This window comes from Diabrotica virgifera, chromosome 4 (assembly GCF_917563875.1).
Source record: "Diabrotica virgifera virgifera chromosome 4, PGI_DIABVI_V3a".
Taxonomy (NCBI): Eukaryota; Metazoa; Arthropoda; class Insecta; order Coleoptera; family Chrysomelidae; genus Diabrotica; species Diabrotica virgifera.
Window position 1 is genome coordinate 45135414 of NC_065446.1, and position 22459 is coordinate 45157872.

Sequence of the window (22459 nt, forward strand, 5' to 3'; positions counted from 1 at the left end):
GCACAAAGAATATTTGCTACGAGAGGTATATGGTTCAAAATGCATACAGTATCACGACTAATAAGTTATGTTCACATACATGTAGAGTACTTACAGTTTTATTCCTTGATGACGTGTCACATCAGAGCTCTGATTGAATTCCATAATCCATTTGGTTCATTTGTAAGGCACTCACTAATACGCTAAATAAATCATCGTCGATAATACTGAGCAGATTGAATTATCTGAGCGGTATAAAACGATAGCAAAAAAAGCCGGTAAAATGCGGCCTTTTTACGAATAGCGGGAGCGTCGATAGATTAGAGATGATTCTCGTTAGGAAGCTTTTGACGATCTGCCCCGGCGAGGGGTTCAAATGCGAGTCTCAACAATAACCTGGAGTTTCCAGAAAGGTTACATAAATACTACTTGAATTTTAAGTAATCAGTAGTACAGGGGCGTAACTAATTATTTTAGTGAGCCGTGTATAATATATTTATTGTACATATTGCCGGGGGCGACAGGCGAGAGAGATGGCCTATATCACCTCGAAGAGAGGGGATTGGCAAAGATGTGCACAACGATAAGAAATGTTTGAAGAAATTAGAGTTTATATACACAAGGGGTAACAACGATAAAATGGAGGAAAACGATAAGTTTTCCCCCTAGGGATAGATTTTAATCTTCCAGGGGAATCACAGCGATTTTCGTAATACCACGAAGAAAATCACCGTGAGTAGTGTGAATCTTGACAGTACGAACTAGACCATCCTTACCAGGCAATACATCTATTACCCTGGCAGTTGGCCATAAGAGTGGAGGAGTACCATCCTCCTTCAACAGAACCAAATCCCCGATCTTGACAGGGTCAGTAGGGTCGGTCCATTTATTTCTTTGCTGCAGGAGGCAAAGATAGTCTTTTTTCCACAATTTCCAAAATTGCTGTTGAATTTTACTAATACGCTGAAAAAGATTCAACCTATTTTCAGGTATCTCTGAAACACTTGGTTCAGGGGGCGCGGTTAAACTTCTTTGAACTAAGAAGTGAGCTGGAGATAGGAAAGCGAAGTCATTGGCGTCAGACGACATCCTAGTGATGGGTCTCGAATTTAGAATAGCCTCGATTTGGCATAATACTGTGTTAAACACTTCAAAGGTGAAGTGGGAATTTCCTATAATTCGATAGAGGTGATACTTCACACTCTTTATTCCTACCTCATGGAGGCCGAATTGATGGGGGTTGCGGGGAACACCCATCTTGAAAGTTATGGAGTTTTGAGTACAGAATTCCTTAATCTGTTCCGAATTATTTTGATTTAAGAAAAAATCATAGAATTCGCGCATTTCATTTTTTGCCCCATGGAAATTTGTGGCATTGTCGCTCCAAATAATACTGGGCGTGGATCTTCTGGCAATAAACCTTTTCAGAGTAAGAATATAGGCTTCTGCGCTTAATCCTGTGACGAGTTCGATATGAACACATTTAGTGCTCATGCAAATGAAATAGGCTACGTATGCTTTGTAAAGCGGTGCCTTCCTCAAATGTGAGGACTTAATTAAGAAGAACCCCCCATAGTCCACTGAGACGACTTGGAAGGGTCTAGTGGGGAGTACACGATCGGGATGCATATCTGCCATCTGTTGAACAGAATTGGGTGTCATGAATCGGAAACAGTTTACACACTTACGAATTAAGCGTTTAATCTGTCTTAATCCGTCAATTGGCCAGTACTTCATTTTGACATACGAAAGTACTGTTTGCGCGCCTGAATGTAATAACTTATGATGAGCTTGAGTCAAGATTAGTTCTACAACTCGACATTTAGAAGGAAGTAGAATGGGGTGTTTTTGATTATACGATATGGGGGCGTGTCGGAGACGTCCTCCCACACGAATCAGCCCATCATTATGTTGTAGGAAGGGGTTGAGTTTACGAATGGCTTTATTGGTCACGAGTTTAGCATTTTTCAATTCAAGAATCTCTTTTTTAAAGTAGATACTTTGGATATACCTGATGATCGCGTGATCAGCGATCTCCATTTCGGGTGGCGTCAATATATCCGTATCTCGTGGAGAGTTATTTATTTTCTTTTTAATATTACTGATGAATCTAAAAAGATAAGCGACAATTCTTTGAATTTTACGAAAAGAAGAAGATTTAGCGAATAGATTTTCAAAGGTGTCGTTGAGTTCGTGATTTGTTGCTATGTTTGAGACAACTAACTTCCTTAATTCAGGAAGATCATCCTGAAAATGAGGAATTTGATGAAGAGAAAAATCGATGGGATTGTCTCTAATAAAGCTAGGTCCGCATAACCAGTCTTCGGTGGTCTGGGGATTATCAAAGACATTTATCCCTCTGGAAGCGGGGTCAGCGATGTTTTCGTGACTTCTGACGAAATGGAAATCACAAGGAAAAGTTTCCAACAAGGAATTGACCTTTTGAATTCTGTTTTGTACAAAAATGTTCCAAATGTGTTTTTTAGAAAGTATCCAAGACAAGGCAATTGTAGAGTCAGCAAAGAGATGAGATGAAGATATACTCAAATTTTTCTTGAAGATGTGAAAAAGTCTATGAGCCAGAGTGACTCCCAACACTATTCCACAAAGTTCCAATTTGGGGATGGTGAGTTTATTTTTTAGCGGAGAAATTTTGTTTTTAGAAGCGATAAGCCGCGACGATACAGAAAAGTCTGAGTATGTCGCTTTGAGATACACACAAGTGCTGTATATTTTTTCCGATGCGTCGGTGAAAATAATTAATTGAACATCAACAACTTTCTTTTGTAAAAGTAAGCATCGAGGTACCTTGACCTCTTCTATAGTTTTGAATGTCGATAAGAGGTTTTGCCAATTTTTCATAATGATGGGTGAGTCAATGGGTTGATCCCAGTCCAATTTCTGGGACCATATTTCCTGTATCAAGAGCTTAGCGTTCACAAGGACAGGGGATAACCATCCTAGCGGGTCATACAAAGTAGCAATGTAGGAGAGAATAGTACGTTTAGTAACAACATTAGCCAATTTGAAGATAGGAGTTTTAAACGAAAAGTGGTCGCGTTCTGAATCCCAGAATATGCCTAAGACTTTATCAGATCCCGTGAAGTTAAGACTGACTTCAGAGACGGGATTTAAATTGTGTTGAGACAGAAATTCTGAAGAACTGCAGTTCCACTTGTGGAGGAGGAAACGATGGGTTTCTAGCAAAGAAGTTAATTGTTCGAAAAGACAACTTAATTCATGAAGACTGTCAGCACCGCTGATCAGGTCATCCATATAGATAGATTCTTGCAGAACACTAGTAGCAAGTTCGTGGGTATGTTTGTTGTTGTCAGCGATGTGCTTGATAACTCTTTGAGCGATAAATGGGCTACTTGGGAGCCCGAAGGGTAATCTTTGAAATTGATAGCACCGTAAAGGCTGCTGAATATTGTCCCTAAAGAGAAAATTTAACAGAAATGTTTCAGTGGGACAAATGGCGATTTGTAGGAACATAGCCTTGATGTCGCCTACTAGTGCGAATTTAAACTGACGAAACTTAGCGAGAATGTCAAAAAGTTCATGTTGGACGACATAACCTTTGTCTATGACGTCACTGAGGGAGATTCCCGTAGACGATTTATTGTTTGGATCGAAAACTATACGAGTGGAAGTAGTAGAGTTGGATTTGAAAACGGGAAAGTGAGGGAGAAAGTAATTAGGTTTACCTGAGTCATTTAGCATTTTTAACGGCACTTGAATTATTTGTCCGTTATTGAGATATTCCGATATAATGTCCTGATATTTTTCCAATAAATCAGGGTTGAGTTGAAAACGTTTCTCGAGACTGAGAAAACGTCTTTTTGCCGAGAGAAACGAATTTCCCATGTCTATATCTTCGATAGGGAGTTTGAGATTGAGTGTGGACTCATATCGTCCATTGGGGAGAACATTAACATGTTTTACAAAATTAATTTCAGCGGGGTGATCATTAATGAGATCGGTGTTCTGAGGAGCGGCTTCTTCCAGCTCCCAGAATTTTTGTAAATGATCGGATAGTTCCTCGTTGGACACTACCGGCTCATTTACGGCGGAAGGAGTGTTATGAGAACAACAAGTAACGAGAGAGTTTGAATAAAATTCCAAAGCCTTTTTAGTATTTTTCGACTTAAGAGCAAAGTCTGGAACTGACCCTGATATCGTGTACCCGAGTAGAGTGCGTTGAAGAACGGGAAGACCTTTTCCCAAACGAATTATTTCAGGTTGAATGATATCGTTATACAGGTCTGCACCGAGCAGGATACCAATTGGGGATGTTACATGGAACATCGGATCACCTAATGGTATCTCTGAGGGTATGTTTAGTTTGCTCGCCGAAATAGAAATTTGAGGAAGCGGATTTGTTATCTTTGGGAGTACAGAGCACGAGATGTCAAAAGGAACGTCGTTAGCGACAGCGAAAATTGTTGTATCTACAATAGATTGAGACGAGGATGAGGTGGAGTTAATTCCATTGATCCGTAATTTTCCATCTCTAGTGGTGAGTGACAGTTCCTTTACGAGGTCAGCACTAATAAATGAAACCTGTGAGGCCGAGTCTAAGAGTGCCTTTGCGAAGACCCTCTTGCCGCTAGGAGCGACAAGATAGACCTGGAGTGTGCTTAATAACACCAAATGATTATCAAGCGAGGCTGCAGATAGAGCCATTGAATGTGGAGTCGAATTTTGAAGATTAACTTCCGTTTCAGGAGCTCTAACATGTGAGGGCCCCTGTTGTGAATTACCCTGTGTATGGGAGTTATTTGAGATAGCGGTTTTATTATGATTATTTGAGTTGTGTTGGCCAACAGCCGCGGAAGGGTTACTATGACCCGTTTTGTCGAAATGGAGCAACGTGTGATGACGAGATTTACAAACTATGCAAGAGAATTTGGATTTACACTGATCGAGCATGTGAGACCCAAGACAATTAATACAAAATTTATTTTGTTTGACAAAACTAAAACGTTCTTTAGAATTCAACTGCTTGAACTGAGGACAAGAGTAGATCGAGTGAGAGTCGTTGCAATAGGAACATTTCTTAGGACCTAAGCGAGGCGAAAGGTTACTGGTAGAAGTGTCTGAGGCTAGGTGTAAAGAGTGTCTGGAAGTAGTAGTCGATTTTGGTTTTGATTGAGATTGAATATTCTCAAGATGAACAACGCGTGTCTCGATTTCCCCTAGAAAATGGACAAAATCAGGGGTAGCTTGGCTACCACCGGATTGGAACTCAAGAGCCCTAATGGTAGGTGCGTCGAGTTTCTGAGTAGCGATATGTATGAGAAGTAAATGCAAGAGATCTGAAGGGGGCCTATTCAAGTTCAATAGGGCCTTGAAATTATTTGACATGACCGTATGAAAATTTCTTAATTGTGAGTGATTTGCGTTTCCAGAAATAGGAGGCGCATCAAGAATTTGAGAGATGAGAGTTTTGATAAGCGATTTAGAGTTGGCGTACCTTTGTGTCAGGTTATCCCGGGCTATTTTGTAATTGTCACCTGTGAGTGGGATATGCTCGAGAAGCGTCAAAGGCTCGGAAGTTAGAAAACTTTTGAGGTAAATGAGTTTTTCCAGATCACTTAATGTAGTATCAGATCCTATTATTATATCAAAGGTCTCAATGAATGAATTGTATTCAGTAACTAAGCCACTAAATGGTTTTAACTGAATACGAGGGAGGTTTACTGTTCGTTGCCTAGCCATAGACTGTGAGGTTAGAGAAGAATTAGGGTCAAATTGGAGGGAGGGGGTAGCAGTCACATTAGAACTTTCAATGACCTCTAACCTTTCTTCCAATAGAGAAATTGTATCCAAATATTTATCAAAAACCACAGAGGAATCAGTAGAGGGGGTAGGTTCCTCGGGGATCGTCTCCAGCACATTTTGAGCATCGCGGAAAAGTCCGTAAGAATGTTTGAGTTGTGAAATTATTTCACGAATTTTATATTTGTTTAGAGAATTAAGAGTTGTGGGAACCGAATCAGCCAACTTGGTTATATCAAGTTTTGCGGTGAGCCTCTGTCGGTTATATTTTGATCGGTCAGCCATGTTGCGAGAATGTGAGATTAGATAGATTATTTGCAAATGTCTAAACCTATAAATCGATGCGAAAATGAGAGAATATGTACAATATATTATATATTACACGTTTAATAGTGTGAGATTGGCTTAATAGTATCACCCTGTATGAGCGCAGATTAGTATATGAAATGCAAAACTATAAAATTTCAAAATATATGCAATTTTCCAAAATGGGTATTTTTCAGCAAGTGTGAGACACCCTTAACAAGTATTTAAATTAATTAAATTGAAGGAAAAAACAATTATTTATTTTCTATAGTTTTCTAGAAGTGTAAAATGAGCTTAAGCGAAGCTAAATGTAGCAAAAACTTACAATTTATGCAAGAAAACAAAATTATTTTTAATAATTTTTGTAACCTGTGAACCAGGCTTAATCGGATTCAAAATTATAAATTTAATTTAAATCAAAAGGTTGAACAAACAATGTTAAAATTATAACACCCGTACTATCAGCCAAGAAATGAGTACACTTTTTGTATACTATAAACAGAAAAATATATTTACGAAAATAAAATAATGTAATATATGCAAATATTTTTTCATACAAACAAAACGACTCCTTTATTTGAACAAAGCAAGTAGTTTCTGAAATTGCACGTGTAGACCGGGCTTAACAACCTACCAGCTATTGTAGAGACGTGCTGGGTTAAATACTGAGAATTTGAGTGCAGAAAGAGAGGAATATTTTATTTTTGTGCCGGGGCGGCGTGGCTTGGAAATTTCCAAATGCAACAGAAAGACACTATAAATGAAAAACCGTTATTCTCAGAATAGAGATTATCAAAATATGCAAATACGAAGGACCTTGAGGATTTAATTAATAAATAATTAATATGATACGGCTCGATGGAACAGAAATGTTTAGGCAATACGTAAAGTATCCTTAACAATAGTAACCTATACTTATTGTACGGTTATAGAATATATTCCCATAGGTAAGCTGGTTAAGAGTAGATAACGATTTTTCATATGTAATTTAAAGTATTATCTGCATAAATGGCACAAAGAATATTTGCTACGAGAGGTATATGGTTCAAAATGCATACAGTATCACGACTAATAAGTTATGTTCACATACATGTAGAGTACTTACAGTTTTATTCCTTGATGACGTGTCACATCAGAGCTCTGATTGAATTCCATAATCCATTTGGTTCATTTGTAAGGCACTCACTAATACGCTAAATAAATCATCGTCGATAATACTGAGCAGATTGAATTATCTGAGCGGTATAAAACGATAGCAAAAAAAGCCGGTAAAATGCGGCCTTTTTACGAATAGCGGGAGCGTCGATAGATTAGAGATGATTCTCGTTAGGAAGCTTTTGACGATCTGCCCCGGCGAGGGGTTCAAATGCGAGTCTCAACAATAACCTGGAGTTTCCAGAAAGGTTACATAAATACTACTTGAATTTTAAGTAATCAGTAGTACAGGGGCGTAACTAATTATTTTAGTGAGCCGTGTATAATATATTTATTGTACACACATATAACTTTAAAAAAATGAAAATATTGAATTCTGGGAGTGATGGAGGGTACCTTTTAATTTATTTATCCCGTCCATAATTTTAAAGTTTGATGCGCCACTGTCGACGCATATGTCACTAAACAGTGACGGCACAGTGTTTATTCGTTTTATTTTAGGTTCTACTATTTAAGTTATAGGGTCTTATCGTGCCTAAAATGATTAGCAAATTTCACCTATAGCGGCTCTTAGTCTATAAAGCGGTTTTAACGCCAGGCAGCGTATGTTTATGTTGCGAAACTTTATTTTTAGTCTAGTAAAATAAAATTACACTACATGTAAGTCAAAATGTAAATTCGTACAGATTGAAACAAATTTTATATCAAAGTTTAGGTGGGTACAAAAGATATTTTCAAGAAAGTATCCAAATCATACAAGGGGATCATTGTTTAAATAAGGGGTCAATTACCATTAAGTCATTGAAATGTGATCAACTCAATTTGGATCCCACGTGTTGGGAAACCTGTATACTTTACCTTAGGGTATTATCCTGTTTGCCATGTGACCATCACAGGCCTTTTTATTGAAGTATTCACTTTTAAGGCATCTATATTTTATGTAAAGGGTTTTTACCCAGATATTTTTCTTTTGTGGCTCAGCTAGCATCCAGTTTATCGAACACTGATGATGATTTTTTATAAAAATCAAAAACGTTTTGTTGTGATTTTAAGGGATTTTTAATAAAAAAATTTTATACGTTTTACAAAGGATTTCTTTCCAATTTTGTGATTGATGGTATACAGCCAACTACAGGAAAACTTTTTTTTCCTTGTGGATTTTCTTGAAAATTCCACACCTGTAATTTTGAACCAATCAAAATACGTTATTTTGACAGATCACCATGGCAACGGAGGTATTTTATCGGAAATTTTTTGCTCGTGGGGTACCCAACAGCGAATTATAGTGGAAATTTTTTGACGTTTACAATAACAGAACATTTTTGACAGACTGGTTTTTATTTGTTTACATAATTTAGTTTTGATTCATTTTCTATCACTTGTAGTTACTCAAAACTTATGTAAAATTGAAGAATATACTATTTTCTATCTTGAAATGGTATTCCCATGCAACTACAATGAGTAGAAATTACGAATTTGAAAGCCTAAATAATTGCTGACAAAGCTATGGCGCGCTATTAATCTGTTCATGCAGCTTTGGATTTTCAAATGCAAATTTGGTGTGGAATTTTCTTACCGAATACCACGCGAAGTCAAATTAATATCCGGAAATTTTTTTTTGATCATGAATATTTTTAGAAAATTTCCCTCGTCTGCGACTCGGGAAATTTTCAAAATATTCATGATCTCAAAAAAATTTCCGGAAATAATTTGACCTCTAGTGGTATTACTAGTGAAAATATCTTTTGTACCCACCTAAACTTTGATATAAAATTTGTTTTAACCTGTACTAATTTACATTTTGACTTTTTTTTTATTTCATTAGGCTATTTTGATTTATTAATTAAATATTTTAGTGATTTTATCTAATATTTTGATATATGTTTTAGATCCCATTATACGTGAAATCGGTGCACAGAGACTGAAATCATCTCGAGGAGAAGACGATTGCTGTTACAACTATTGCTTTTCGGCGGGCAGGGGTGCAAATAAACAGCAGCTCCAAGAAGAAAACATCGAAAGAGAGGACGAACGACAACACAGAGATATATTAAGCGTTTGTGAGCACTGTCCAGGGCGGCCTCCCAACTCGTCGAGCCCCTTCAAGGGGGGTTCTTCACCACGGACATTTAATAAAGTGTTTCTTCTATGGACAGCATGGATAACATTCTTACAGACAGAAAGACTGGTTACTTTGTTGGTTATGTGCGAATACGGTATTCGGACGATGATCCGGTTCTCGAACGTATGGAGACATTCGTGCTCATAGAATTTGTAGAAGTTTTAGGCGATATGTGTTCTGATACTGGATGGCTCAAACAGGTCTGTCTGTGGTCGTGCATGTTGCTCAATTTTTCCAATGACACACCTTAAGACCTATGGTGGCAGGTTAGACGATTCACTTCCTAGATCTTTTGCAAATCATTATAAACCAAAACACCACATCCTATAGTCTAATAATTCTAGTACTATTTTATTAACTAATTACTATTAAATATATTTTGGGCTATTACGAACAAAGTTGAATATCGTGGTTAATATTTTTAAGTAACTAATCATTTAAGAAAAAGGTTGTGAGTTTATTTAACTTTTGTATTATAATTAAAAATTTAGAGTTTATATAAAAGTCCAATTAAAAAATATTCTAATTAATAAACAGGTTACAATCAGAATGGAGGAATGAAACCTTGAAGATCACTCATTTTAATTTTTTTTGTACTAAGAATTATCCATTGAGCATATACTAATAAACAATTATTTGATTTATACAGTACTGGGAACCGAAAAAAAACATTTTAAAAAACGTAAAACAAATCAAATACAAACATAGACTGTAAAATATTTTTAAATCAAGTTGGAAAATATTATGTTATTGAAATATTCCTCACTTTCCTCAGCCACAAATTCCACAATATCAATTATCAATACCAACCACAATTTATTTTATAAAATTCAACGATAATAATAGATATCGAATGCCTAATAGCCCAAATAGAGTCAACTGTTATTTAAATTATTAGTACAATTTTGTATCAACAATAATTGACTATACGTTTATTTTTTAGAAAATTTGAATTGCGTTGTTGAAATATATCGTTTTGTATTAGTTTGGGTTTATAATTTTGTAAAAATGCACAGGAGCAACGGATCTAGGACTTTCCTAAAGATATAGAAAATTATTGCAATAATCGTAATAGGATAATTAATTTAATTTTATCGTAAAAAGTGTTCAAATAAACTATAACGTACAGTTTTAACTATGAAACCTACCTTTAATAAACGTACGTATATCTGTATATTGCTCCCCATTCCCATGACAAACGTAATCTATATCGACGACAGGATAATTTCAGAAAACAAAAAAGGTATTCCATATTTTTAAACACAGAAATTGAAGAACAATACGAAAAGCTTATTTTAAGCAACTTTGATGCTAGACAAACAAGACGAGTAATTATTTTAATGTAAAAATGTCGTTTTATATTTTAAGAACCAATTGTCTAGAATCAAAGATATTTGCCAATTAAGATGCCTTAGAAAAATGACGCCTTTAATGTCGGTAAATTTCCAGAATCATTGAGATCTTTCAAACAATAAGAATCAATCTTTTCAAATTTTATATCAATGTTGATTCTATATCCATCATCGACATAATTTGTACAACTTATCTACTAATTAGACTTTTTAGATTACTTTTTTTACTTTGTAGATATATTGCGTTTCTCATTTAATTTAAAAATGAAAGGATAACTGATCTGCCTCTTTCTGGAAATAATTCATAATTATTTTTATTTTTGTCCTAAAAATATCATGTTGTTTTAGAAAATATTTTGCCAGTGTCTTACGGAGCGAAAACGTTGACCATTACAAGGAGAATATTCCAAAAGATCTGTGCGGCTCAAAGGGTGATGGAGTGCGCTATGTTGGACGTTTCATTGAGTTACACGTTCCCAAACCGCCAGCTACAACGAAGATCAAGAGAGGTTGATGCTGTAGAGAGAATAGCAACAATGAAGTGGAACTGAGCCGGTCACGTGGCTCAAATGACATATTATATTATAACACGTACAAAGCGGATACCGGAAAGGAGACCAAGTGATAAGGCCTGCCGAAGCAGAGGTCACCCACCAATGCAGTGGACAAGCGAAGATCGAATGAAATTGCTGGTGTGAGAACGTAAAATCCTTTGAGTAATATATTGTACGCTTACAGACACATGCGCTCATACCCATCGGCAGCCATAGCCTTTCTGGTGCTTTAAACTATATACTGTCATCCAAAGTCTACAAAATGTAATGTGCAACATGTTCACGTCTGCCCCCCCCCCTAAAAATTTTTATATTTGCAGAGATAGCGTGACAATCGAATTGAAAACAAAGAGTTGGAATAAATATCTGGTGAGACATGTAAAGGCCAATAGACTAAAATGGGCTACGCAGTAACGACAATTGCCTTGTAAACACTGTGTTTTGGGAAAGACCAACTGTGAAAAGGTGTGTAGGACAGCCTAGAAAACAGTGGACAGAATCTGGAGAAAATAGGAGGGAGACACTGGAGAAATACTGGTACAAGACCGACAAATATGGAAGGCAATAGTAAATGCGGCAAAGACTCACGAAGAGTTATAACGCCATTGATGATGATGATGATGATGATAGTTTTTTTCAGTATTTTTTATTAAATACATTTATTATGTTGCATGATACTGGAATTTTACCGAAATTGTGAGAATAATAAAGGTTGTGTATATTTGTACAGAAATTTAAGATATATTAAAAAAAGTTGCTTCTGTATACCGAATATATCTTGTGACCTGTCGATATATATATATTCAAAAAATAAAAAGTATCATTCAATAAAGGATATAATAAATGCGCACAATACATTTTCATTACTTTCTAAGATTACTGTGTGTAACTCATTTTATATTTTTGTATAAGACGTTCTTTCTATTACCAATTGTTGCTAAATATGTAATTAAAAATATTGTACCTATGTGATTTAAAGACAAAAGCCATACGACCATTTTATACACGCAAATCAATAAAACAATGGATGATTTTCACTAATGTGTATTTGTACAACGAATTTCCAACTATAAACAAAGACTTAATAGCCTCAGTTAGAACCAGTGTGTGATTTTAAAGTTAAGTGCTTAAATTCAAATGTAAATACAGCACAACAATAAAATACCATAATTTGTGGTCCATTAAATAAACTAATAAACTCTTTAGCTTTACAATAACCTGTATATATAACATAAATCAGTATTTCTTGGGTTTAGGTTCAATAACTAAAGTTAAAATAATTGGAACCAGATTTTATTTTTCGATTTAAAATCAATGTTTCGGCAGGTAATCCTTGCCTTTGTCAAGATTGTAAAATGTATACAAAGGAGAACAGGATAATATTGCAGAACATATAAATAGGTACCAGCATGTAAAACAAAACACTAACATTAATTAGCGAACACAGAGCCAAAATAGAAATCTGATATCTCATTGCTTACTATCATAATATATAATTATATTTACAAGGGCGTATCTCCTATGTTGTTGTCAAAAAAATGGAGATATGTTACAACTTTAAGAGTTTTTTGTGGTGTTATATTAATAAATAAAACACATAATTTGTATACATTTTATAATCTAGACAAAGGCAAAGATTATGTGCCGAAACGTTGATTTTAAATGGAAAATAAAGCCTGGTTCCAATTTTAACTTTAATGATTGAACCTAAACCCAAGAAATACTTATTTATATTAAATATAGTATGGTTCAAGAAACTCAATAAAACTTGTAAAATCCACTGTTTAATGTTGGGAGTGTATTGTATGAATATCGTGTAGTTTCATTTAATACACTGGTACTTACAAATAACATACGTTTATTAACATTTGTAAGAATTAATAAAAGAACTTTCTAATACGCTTTGCAGACCTAATGCAAATTGTCTGGTGAAGTTTAGAAAGTCAATTCCGCGGCGATTGTACATAAAAAACAGTATCCATTTTATAATATGGAAATTATGAGCGAAAAATATGTAAAAGGTACAACGACATTAGAATAAGTAGTAATAATACATTTATATTTGGTTGAGACTTAATTTTCGTGCCAAAAAAATTAGACAATATTGCCAAGTGTGCTCCGTTTTTTACCAAGGTAAACTTAAACTTAACGCTACTAAACATTTGCTGAATGTCCTGAAAGACGGCTTTTAAGTTGATATCAAAAAGTTAAAAACAATACAACAATAAGTTATTGTCTTAACCGTTTTTGGAATTTTTGCCGATATCTAGATTATTTTGTTGCATATTTCATTATTTGTTTTTTGTTACAGTAAACGTAGTTTTGATTATTTCTCAAATATATATTAAACCGGTCCTGTAACAGTAGACTTAAACCTGTAAAGTAAGACATGAAAAATTAGTCCAAATTCTAAAAACAAAAAACATAGACAAAAGTGACTTACGAATTATAACAAACCTTTACTGGAATCAAAGAGCACACGTAATAGATAATGAACACAGTTCAGAAATTGAAATCTGGAGAGGAGTTAGACAGGGATGTATTATGTATCCATTAGTATTAAATGTATATATAGTGACTCTATTTTTGAGGGAGCATTACTATCTGAAAGTGAAGGAATAATAATTAACGGAAAAACTGTTAACAACATAAGATATGCAGATGACACCATGATTATGGAATCTCTGTTGAACCCCTCCCAATACTTTTAAACAAGACGAGCAGTTTCCGTGAAAAATATGAACTAAAAAAATATAAAAAACATTAAATGTACGATAAAATCTCATTTTATAGAAGGATGCTTAGAATAGCATGGAAAGAGAAGAAAATGAACAAGGAAATATTGCGAGAAATGGACAAAAGTTCGAAATAACAAACGTAATAAAAATAAGAAAGTTACAATATCGGAAAAACGTAATGAGGGGACAGACTTATGAAATGCTGAGCATGATAAAACAGTGAAAATAAGATTTAAGTGTTTCTTTTGTTATAAAAAGGAGCTACGCTATTACAATGAAAGATATGGTACGTGAATTCTTTTAATGTGTATACTACAATCAGAATAAAGATGCACTAGAAATAAACAAACCAAGACACTTTGAGTGTTACGAGGAGAACTCCCAAATCATAATCTACAATGTATATTGTAAATCATGATTTGGGAGTGCTCCTCGTAATATTCAACGTGTCTTGGTTTGTTTATTTCTAGTGCATCTTTATTGTGATTTTAGTATAGATGAGGAATGTTCTCATAGACTTCAGAGTCAATCAATTTTTCAGAAAATTTTTATTAGTTGTAGAAAAAAAATGGACTGAAAAATGAAAGGAATATTTAGTCTTCGTGGTGATGGTCTCCTGTATTTATATGAAAATTATGGAAACAATAATACAATAACCAACAGTTATATTTATAGACAAAAACGTATAAAGATTTTATCTATAGATACTAATAGAGGAATCAATATGATAAAGTAGAACAGTTGTTTAAACGATTTGGCAGAAGAAATTCAGACCTAGAAAATAAAAGAATAATAAATAAAGGAAACAATCTGAGTACCTAATAATTATTACTGAAGATCCATGGACTCTTTTCAAATTTTCTTATATATTTTTGACTTTTATACATCAAAAATAATATTACTATCAAAACATGATTAAATTTACTTTTTTACGAAATTTAAACTGATTGCAAAAACAAATTACCTCAATTTAATAGTTAATGAACTATGTATTTTAAAATAAGTGAAAGCTTTTATTTTTAACAAACAGAAAATGCTGACATTTTGCTTTGTAAATAAAAATAGTTTTTTCCTTGGTGTAGATATTGTTAGTCGTTTCGCAGAATGTTTTTTCTCAACCACATTATAACTCTTACCATAAGCTTATACTTAATAAAATATAAATCGAGGAATAGAGTGAAAATCATCTATATTTTAACGTTGGAACTATTCATTTCATGCTACGCAGACAGATCTAGTTGGCTACTTGGTATTCTTTTTTAGAAAAAAAAATTATAATATTTAAGCACATAGAATTTGTCTAGGACTGCATTTGATGTGGAGTCAGGGAAATACCGACATTTTTTGTCAATTATTCGGTATTTTTGTATGACTAATAGGCAGAAAACACGTTTTCGTATACCTACCAATGTACTGGAAAATATAGGAAGGAGTTTGGTATTAACTGACTCTCATTTTTTTAAAATGGCTGTTGCAAAAGTATAAAATTTTACTATATAGTTGTTGATGTTGAAGATGTATTTACTAATTTTTTATGAGTTTTTATTTGATACAGTGAGTTTGTTTGCCATAAGGTAGGTGTACCAATTATTGACGCTTCAACAATAAATTGTCATTAATAATTAATCCATATTTTAATATTGCTATTAAAAAAAGACACATAAAGTGACTTAAGGTATTTTCTCACAAAGCAACGATTTAGGTATCCTCTTGCTATCCATTTCATACCAATCCTACTAACTCAATAAATACCCCTCTGTTTAAATAAGTCGCCTTCTCCATTTCCATTATGTGTCTATCTTTTCTTGTGGTGTCTTAGTATCTCTCTGTCATTTATTAATTGCCTTTGTACCACTTTCACGAATATTATCTCTATTTTCAGGTTACTTGGTTTTATTCAGTATTTGTGTTTTCGGAAAATATTTCATTCGTCTACCTTTAATCTTGATCTAACATCTCTTCTGTTTCTTTCTTCAAAATAGGCCTATCTAGATATATTATATGGCTGGTCTATTTTCCTACTTCACTTGGTTTGTATATTTTTTTCCTCTTGGTTTTATTATTTCGTCATTGTGTATTTTCTGATAAAACGTTTTGTTATTATTTATTAGTTTTTTTTTTCGTAAAAATCGTTGCTACGTCCAACTGAATTAGTATATCCATTATCTTTAAAAGAGAATGTATTTTTAAACCAATATGCGCATAGTTGTTTTACATAACAAGATGCTAATTACGAATTTCTAAAACGTGTCAAAATAGGGCTTGCGTCAATAATTGGTTCAGTCGCCTTGAATGCGATGAGAGATCTTATGAAATTCAATAATTACATCCGGTTGATGCAAACCAAAGATCTAAATCGGTCCAACTCTTTTGAAACCTTATTCAAAATAAGCTAAATTACTAAGTCGCACTTTCTTCCCAAAGCAATAACTGGAGAGCTATTCACTAAACGCTAACTAAGCTTTTCCTTTCAGTTGCATCTGTCCCTTCCATTGCTAAATCTATAATAAATAAGGAGGCAGTAAATAACGAATAATGTTTTTTCACTATTACGTTTAATATTTGATTTTTAAACATATAAATGGTATATTAAAAGCAGCATATTTGAAATATGTAATAAATAAATCTTTCGGTTGAAATTTAAAAAAGTTATTACAAAACATAATTTTATTATTTATAAAACAAGTGCCAAAAGGGAGTAGTCGAAATTTTCACGTGAATATGAAAAATACTTTTTGCAAGAGTTGCATACCATATTTTTTCTATGCAAAAGCCCAAAAATAATTTATTTAAGTGGTAGAAAACTAAAAATCAAAAATTAAAAGTAAAATATTTAATGATTGTTAACTTGAAAATGAAAAGAAATAAAGCTTCGAGAGAAGAAAATATCGTTAGGAAGACTGGATAAGACAGACTTTCAGGAAATATAAAAAAATTGTTCAAATTTTGTCTGCATCAAATTGAAACACCTACAACATCTAACCTAACCTAACCTACAAGGTGACACAACTATAGAATATAATACCTAGACTGCGCGCCGCCATCTAAAACTGTCTGACCATTGCGACAGAGAAAACTGAGGCTATTAGTATCTTTCTAATCGGAGAAGTTTATTCCATGACGTTGGTGTTATCGACCACGTCACTTTCCCACTGTCGCTGATTTGGTAAACTCCTCCGCTTAGAAAGAGACTACCGACCTAATAGCCTCAGTTTTCTCTGTCGCAATCATCGTCGGATAGTTTTCGATAGCAACCTGCAGTCCAAGTTTCATATGTCTATGAGCACAATGCATTTACCATTTTATTACATAAAAAGAACGATCCAATAGACCTCGAGAATTACCGATCCATGAGCCTGTTTAGTTAAACCACCCTTACTTCGGCACTAATGACTGGCTATAATGCATAAAAAGTATTATAGAAAAATCCATCCAGTACAACCGACCATTGTTTTTGGCTTTCGTAGACCTTTTTAACAGCATTTAACACCATAGAAATTAACAGCGTAATAAGAGCGTTGTAGGAAAATCTTATAGTATCGGTGCTCCAAACTGATCGAAAATATATATTTATAATAATACATACAACTATGACCGTAAGATTATACAAAGATACAAAACGTATAAAAATCAAGAGGAATCAGACGAGGAGATACGTTATCTCCTAAACTCTTTAGGGCAGTTCTGGAACATGATTTCAAAAAATTTGAGTGGGACGCAAAAGGAATCAATGTCGACGGTGAAATGCTCTGACATATACGATTTGTAGACAATTAGGTTATGATAAGAAATACCTTAAAAACGAGATTGGAACTATGCTTACTGAATTAGATGCACCCGGTAAGAAAGTTGATTTGAACATAAATTTTGAGTCACAATACATGACAAATCTGGTACCAAGTGAGAATCCAAAAAGTCGGCTGCAACAAAAAAACATTCGTACATAAATATAAATACTTGAAATTCATATGGCCAGGGACCATCAAACCGCTGAACTGGGAAGAAGAATCACTTTAGCAAGAGCAGTAGGTATATGAAGCTCTATCAGTCAATTTTAAAAGCAACATGCTAAATTATTTAAAAAAAAAGAAGACTTTCGACCAATGTGTTCTTTCAGTCACGATTTACGGTGCCGAAACACTTTCTTTAACCCAGGCCACAGTAACCAAACTCAGAGTGGCCAAAATAGAATGGAACAGTTGTGACTTGGACGGACTCTCAGAGACATGGTTAGAAAAGAGAAAATAAGAAGGAGAGGCGACACAGATCTCATAGAGCACATAGCATGGCTGAAGTGGAACTGGGTGAGTCATGTGGCCAGAATGAATGACGTGTGTTGGACCAAAAAAATACTCAGAAGAAGCAGAGCTAAACCACCTACACGATAATCTCTAATCCACTTATGTGTTTCTCTAGTTTCTCTATTATATTTTCTGTATTTCATCAACATTTTCTCTTGTAAAAGTGCATACTTATGACCAATAAATATGAAGCGTCAGTATCTATTGGTTAAAAACCTTTATTTTTAAGTATTTTGGGTATTTTACCCATTAGCTCAATTTGCTGAATGGGTTGTTCAAGTTCTTAGTTGTCACTTTAAATTTTGGCGTATAGTTTTCAAAATTTCTTGTAACTCATTAGTCATCTTTATAACGTTTGGGATAACGAGAATCTCTTCATAAACGGATCCAATATCGAACGAGTCGACCAATATGCTTACCTTGGAACAATGATCAACTATACAGGTCATTAGTTATAGGAAATCAAAATCAGAATAGAAAAGGCTAGAGCAAATTTTAACAAAATGAAAAAAGTGCTCTGCACAAGAGATTTGAAGTTGGAGCTAGGAGTTAGGTTGGCTAGGTGCTACGTTTTCTCGACTTTCTTTTATGGAATGTGGGTGTACAGAAGGATTCTGAAAATATCGTTGACAGAACACGTCACGAACAAAGAAGTTATGAAAACAAGAAAATTAGAAGATCTCGGACATATTACACGTGGAGAGAGATACAGCTTGCTCCAATTGATTATGCAGGGAAAGATTCAAGGAAAAATAAGCATAGGGAGACGCAGAATATCGTGGCTGCGCAACCGGAGAGAATGGTACGGATGTACATCGAATGAACTTTTTAGAGCAGCCGTCTCTAAAATCCGAATAGCTATTATGATTGCCGACCTCCGTCGCGGTGATGGCACTTAAAGAAGATAACGTTTGGAATGAATGCTGGATTTAGTTTATAAAAGGCGAGGTCTACAGCGCAAACTCGATCAATTTAATTCATGTCTGGTGAGCAGGGTGGTCACTCTATTTTTGTTACTCCTTGATATTCTATCCTTTCATTTTACAGTTACGGAACGGTAGGGATGGGACTTTTATCGTCGATAAAACGAAACAATCGCGTATCTCCCAAAAAAAGTACAAATGAGGATTACTTAAAGTACAAAGACTGGTTTAAATGCAATTCTATAGATCTCTTCAGAACAGCAGTAGATAGAGTAAACATAGTGATGATGATCCTACGATTGTGAAACAGCACTTAAAGAAGAAGAAGATGATAATAAGATTAATATGATGAAATTGGTTGCAGATGGTTATAATCGGTTTAAAATGTGCTTTCAATATACCAAATATGTTGTTAAAATAATGATCTTTATCTTGTAATGGATTATTTTATTATAATCAAAATGCTACATCTAAGTAAATACAAAATGCTTAACTAGGCATGAGTTAATATCGTATAATAACTAATTTATTTGAGTTAGTTACTAATATGTTATGTTTTATGTTATCATAATATTTGTTAACTTTATTGGTAATATACAAATTGAAACAATGCCTTCTTATTTAAATTGTTATTTAAAGTCTTTAGCTCTATACATTTCTTAAGGTTGTACTTTTTCATAACTACCAAATATCTTGGCAAGAACACATAATTCTGTAAAATAAACATCCAGGTCTTCGTATTAAATGTAATTTTTCTAAAATGTTAAAACTAAAATGTCATTGACTGTTTAAATTAATGTATCTACAAAATAATGGATTCTTAGAGCCCGTTCACATGACAAGCGCTTAATGCTCGTTTTGATAACGCGCGATTAAAACTACATACATTTTACTAGAGACCGTTTACATTCTAACGCGCGTTTTAAGTCATTAAAACGCGCGTTGGCATGTGAACCGTCTCAAATAAAATGTATGTAGTTGTAATGGCGCGTTATCAAAACGCGCGTCAAGCGCCTGTCATGTGAACGCGCTCTTATATTAGCTGGTGGTAATGATAAGGGCACGTTCACATGACAAGCGCTTGACGCGCGTTTTGATAACGCCAGATTACAACTACCTATATTTTATTCGAGGCATTTCACATGCTAACGCGCATTAGTATGTGAACGGCCTAAATAAAATATATGTAAAAAGTACGTAGTAGTAACCGCGCGTTATCAAAACGCTCGTTAAGCGCTTTTCATGTGAACTTGGCCTAAAAGTAAAACCTTAAGCGCTTTGAGTTTGCCTCTCCGTCCAAATAAGAAAAAAATTTCCACAGAAACAGTGGAACTCCTTTTGAGGCACTAAAATTAACAGTTGTACAATAAAATGTATTGATAATTTTTTCTAGATGAAATGTGAATTATATAAAATTGTTGCGAAATATAAATTAAACCTATATAAAATATACTTATCAAGCAGCCAAAGCAGTCAAGTGTTTATTGACTTAATTTAAAAGAAAAATAGGGAGCAAACTGAACATGATTAACTTTAATTGTTGAAGTTGTTTCAAACCTATACGTTTTTTATAGGATTATAGTTTGAATAGTAAGCGTAATTATTTGTATTTGTTCAATTATCTGTATTCTCTACAAGATCAAAGCATTGTAATTTAAAAATTGGTAACCCAAATTTAATCAACATAGTATTAAATGTCAACTTATGTTGTTGATTGGATTCAGTCCTATGAAATCCAAACAAGCTACCAAAAATGGTATTTTTAACTAAAACTACTTAATATATTCTTAATAAGGTACATTCAAAATTTGTTAGTTATATCGGCACACAATTGCCTTCTTTTTCTAAGTATTTCAGTCTCCAAATATTCTTGTTCCCTGCGTATTTGAAGTTTAGCAAATTATAGACCCTATAATGTAAAATTACGTTAACTCTACGTCAACCAAACCTCTATAGAAAGAGTCGCGCATTACAACCCTTTCAGTAGGGGAGAGTCGTCTAATGGTGCACGTCGGGTAATTGTGCGCATCAATGTTTCTAATCTCCTATTTAATAAAATTGCAAAAACTATATTGTCTTTCCATCTAGTAGCAATTGCCATATCTATCCGACACAAACGAACGTCGGCAGATACTTTACCGGTTGGCAGTTATCGTTTACATGTTTTCGCGTGGTTTGATATTATTTGCGTATCTGAGAAAATAAGCGATAAGTTTTTTTGTTGACAGATATACAGGGTGGTTCATCTTATTCGCTTCGGTCTCTGTACGGAAAACCACTTGATATTTTAAAAAAATTTCTTCACAGAAATATACAGAGCCTTTAATACTACAATCTAAAAATAATGTGAATTATACAGGGTGTTCCAAAAAAGAGTGGTATATCAAAGTTATATTTTTTCTTATGGAATGCCCTATATCTGATGACATTATTGAACTGACCTTAAAAAATAAGCTATACTTTCATAAGGGTTCCCTATACCTAAATACAGGGTGTTTTGATTTATTTCGATTTTTATAAAAATGTAAGGTTTTAGAAAAGAATAAATATCTACCAATCTAAGAAGCAGTAACAAATTCTTTCTTGGATCTTAATAAAACACTATTTAGCATACTTAAGCAGATGCTTATTGCAACAAAATTTCTTACAGGGTGGTCAAAATATGAGATTGTTATATTAACAAATTCAAGCTGTAATAACTTACTTATTTTAAATGGAACACCCTGTATCTTACTAGTCTATTGCATAGAAAATTTACTTAGCTTTCAATTTGTACTAGGGTTTCCTATACCTATCTTTTTACAGGACGGTCAAAATATTAGATTGTTCTATTAACAAATTCAAGCTGTAATAACTTACTTATTTTAAATGGAACACCCTGTATCTTACTAGTCTATCGAGTAGAAAATTTCCTTAGCTTTCAATTCTTATTAGGGTTTCCTATACCTATCTCCCTTCATTTTTTAAATATTTAAAGATTTCCTAATTTGCAAGCTTTAAAAATTAGAATTACATAAGTACCTATGTCGTGTTTATGTGCAACACATCACCAACACCGGCAATATACTTAGACAGGATACTGTCGTTAATGAAATTTTCAGTGTTATCATGTAGTCACACAGAGTGTTGTATTATTTTAGTTGATTTTGGCCTACATGTGAAATTGAATAATACGTTTATTTTAAACTGCATACCCTATATTAGATGCCGTATTCTGGAAGATATTTAAATTATTTTCATTCCGTATA

General features: G+C 33.9%; 1 protein-coding gene across 1 annotated transcript in view; it reads left to right on the forward strand.

Annotated features, from left to right (window-relative positions):
- Nucleotides 1-21441, forward strand: part of LOC114327088 (NALCN channel auxiliary factor 2) — a 131420-nt gene extending 109979 nt beyond the window's left edge. Inside the window, exon 3 of the mRNA XM_050649210.1 lies at nucleotides 9111-21441. Coding sequence (XP_050505167.1) covers nucleotides 9111-9490 — 380 coding nt within the window. The 3' untranslated portion in view covers nucleotides 9491-21441. The remainder of the gene's footprint in view (nucleotides 1-9110) is intronic.
- The last annotated feature ends 1018 nt before the right edge of the window (nucleotides 21442-22459 follow it).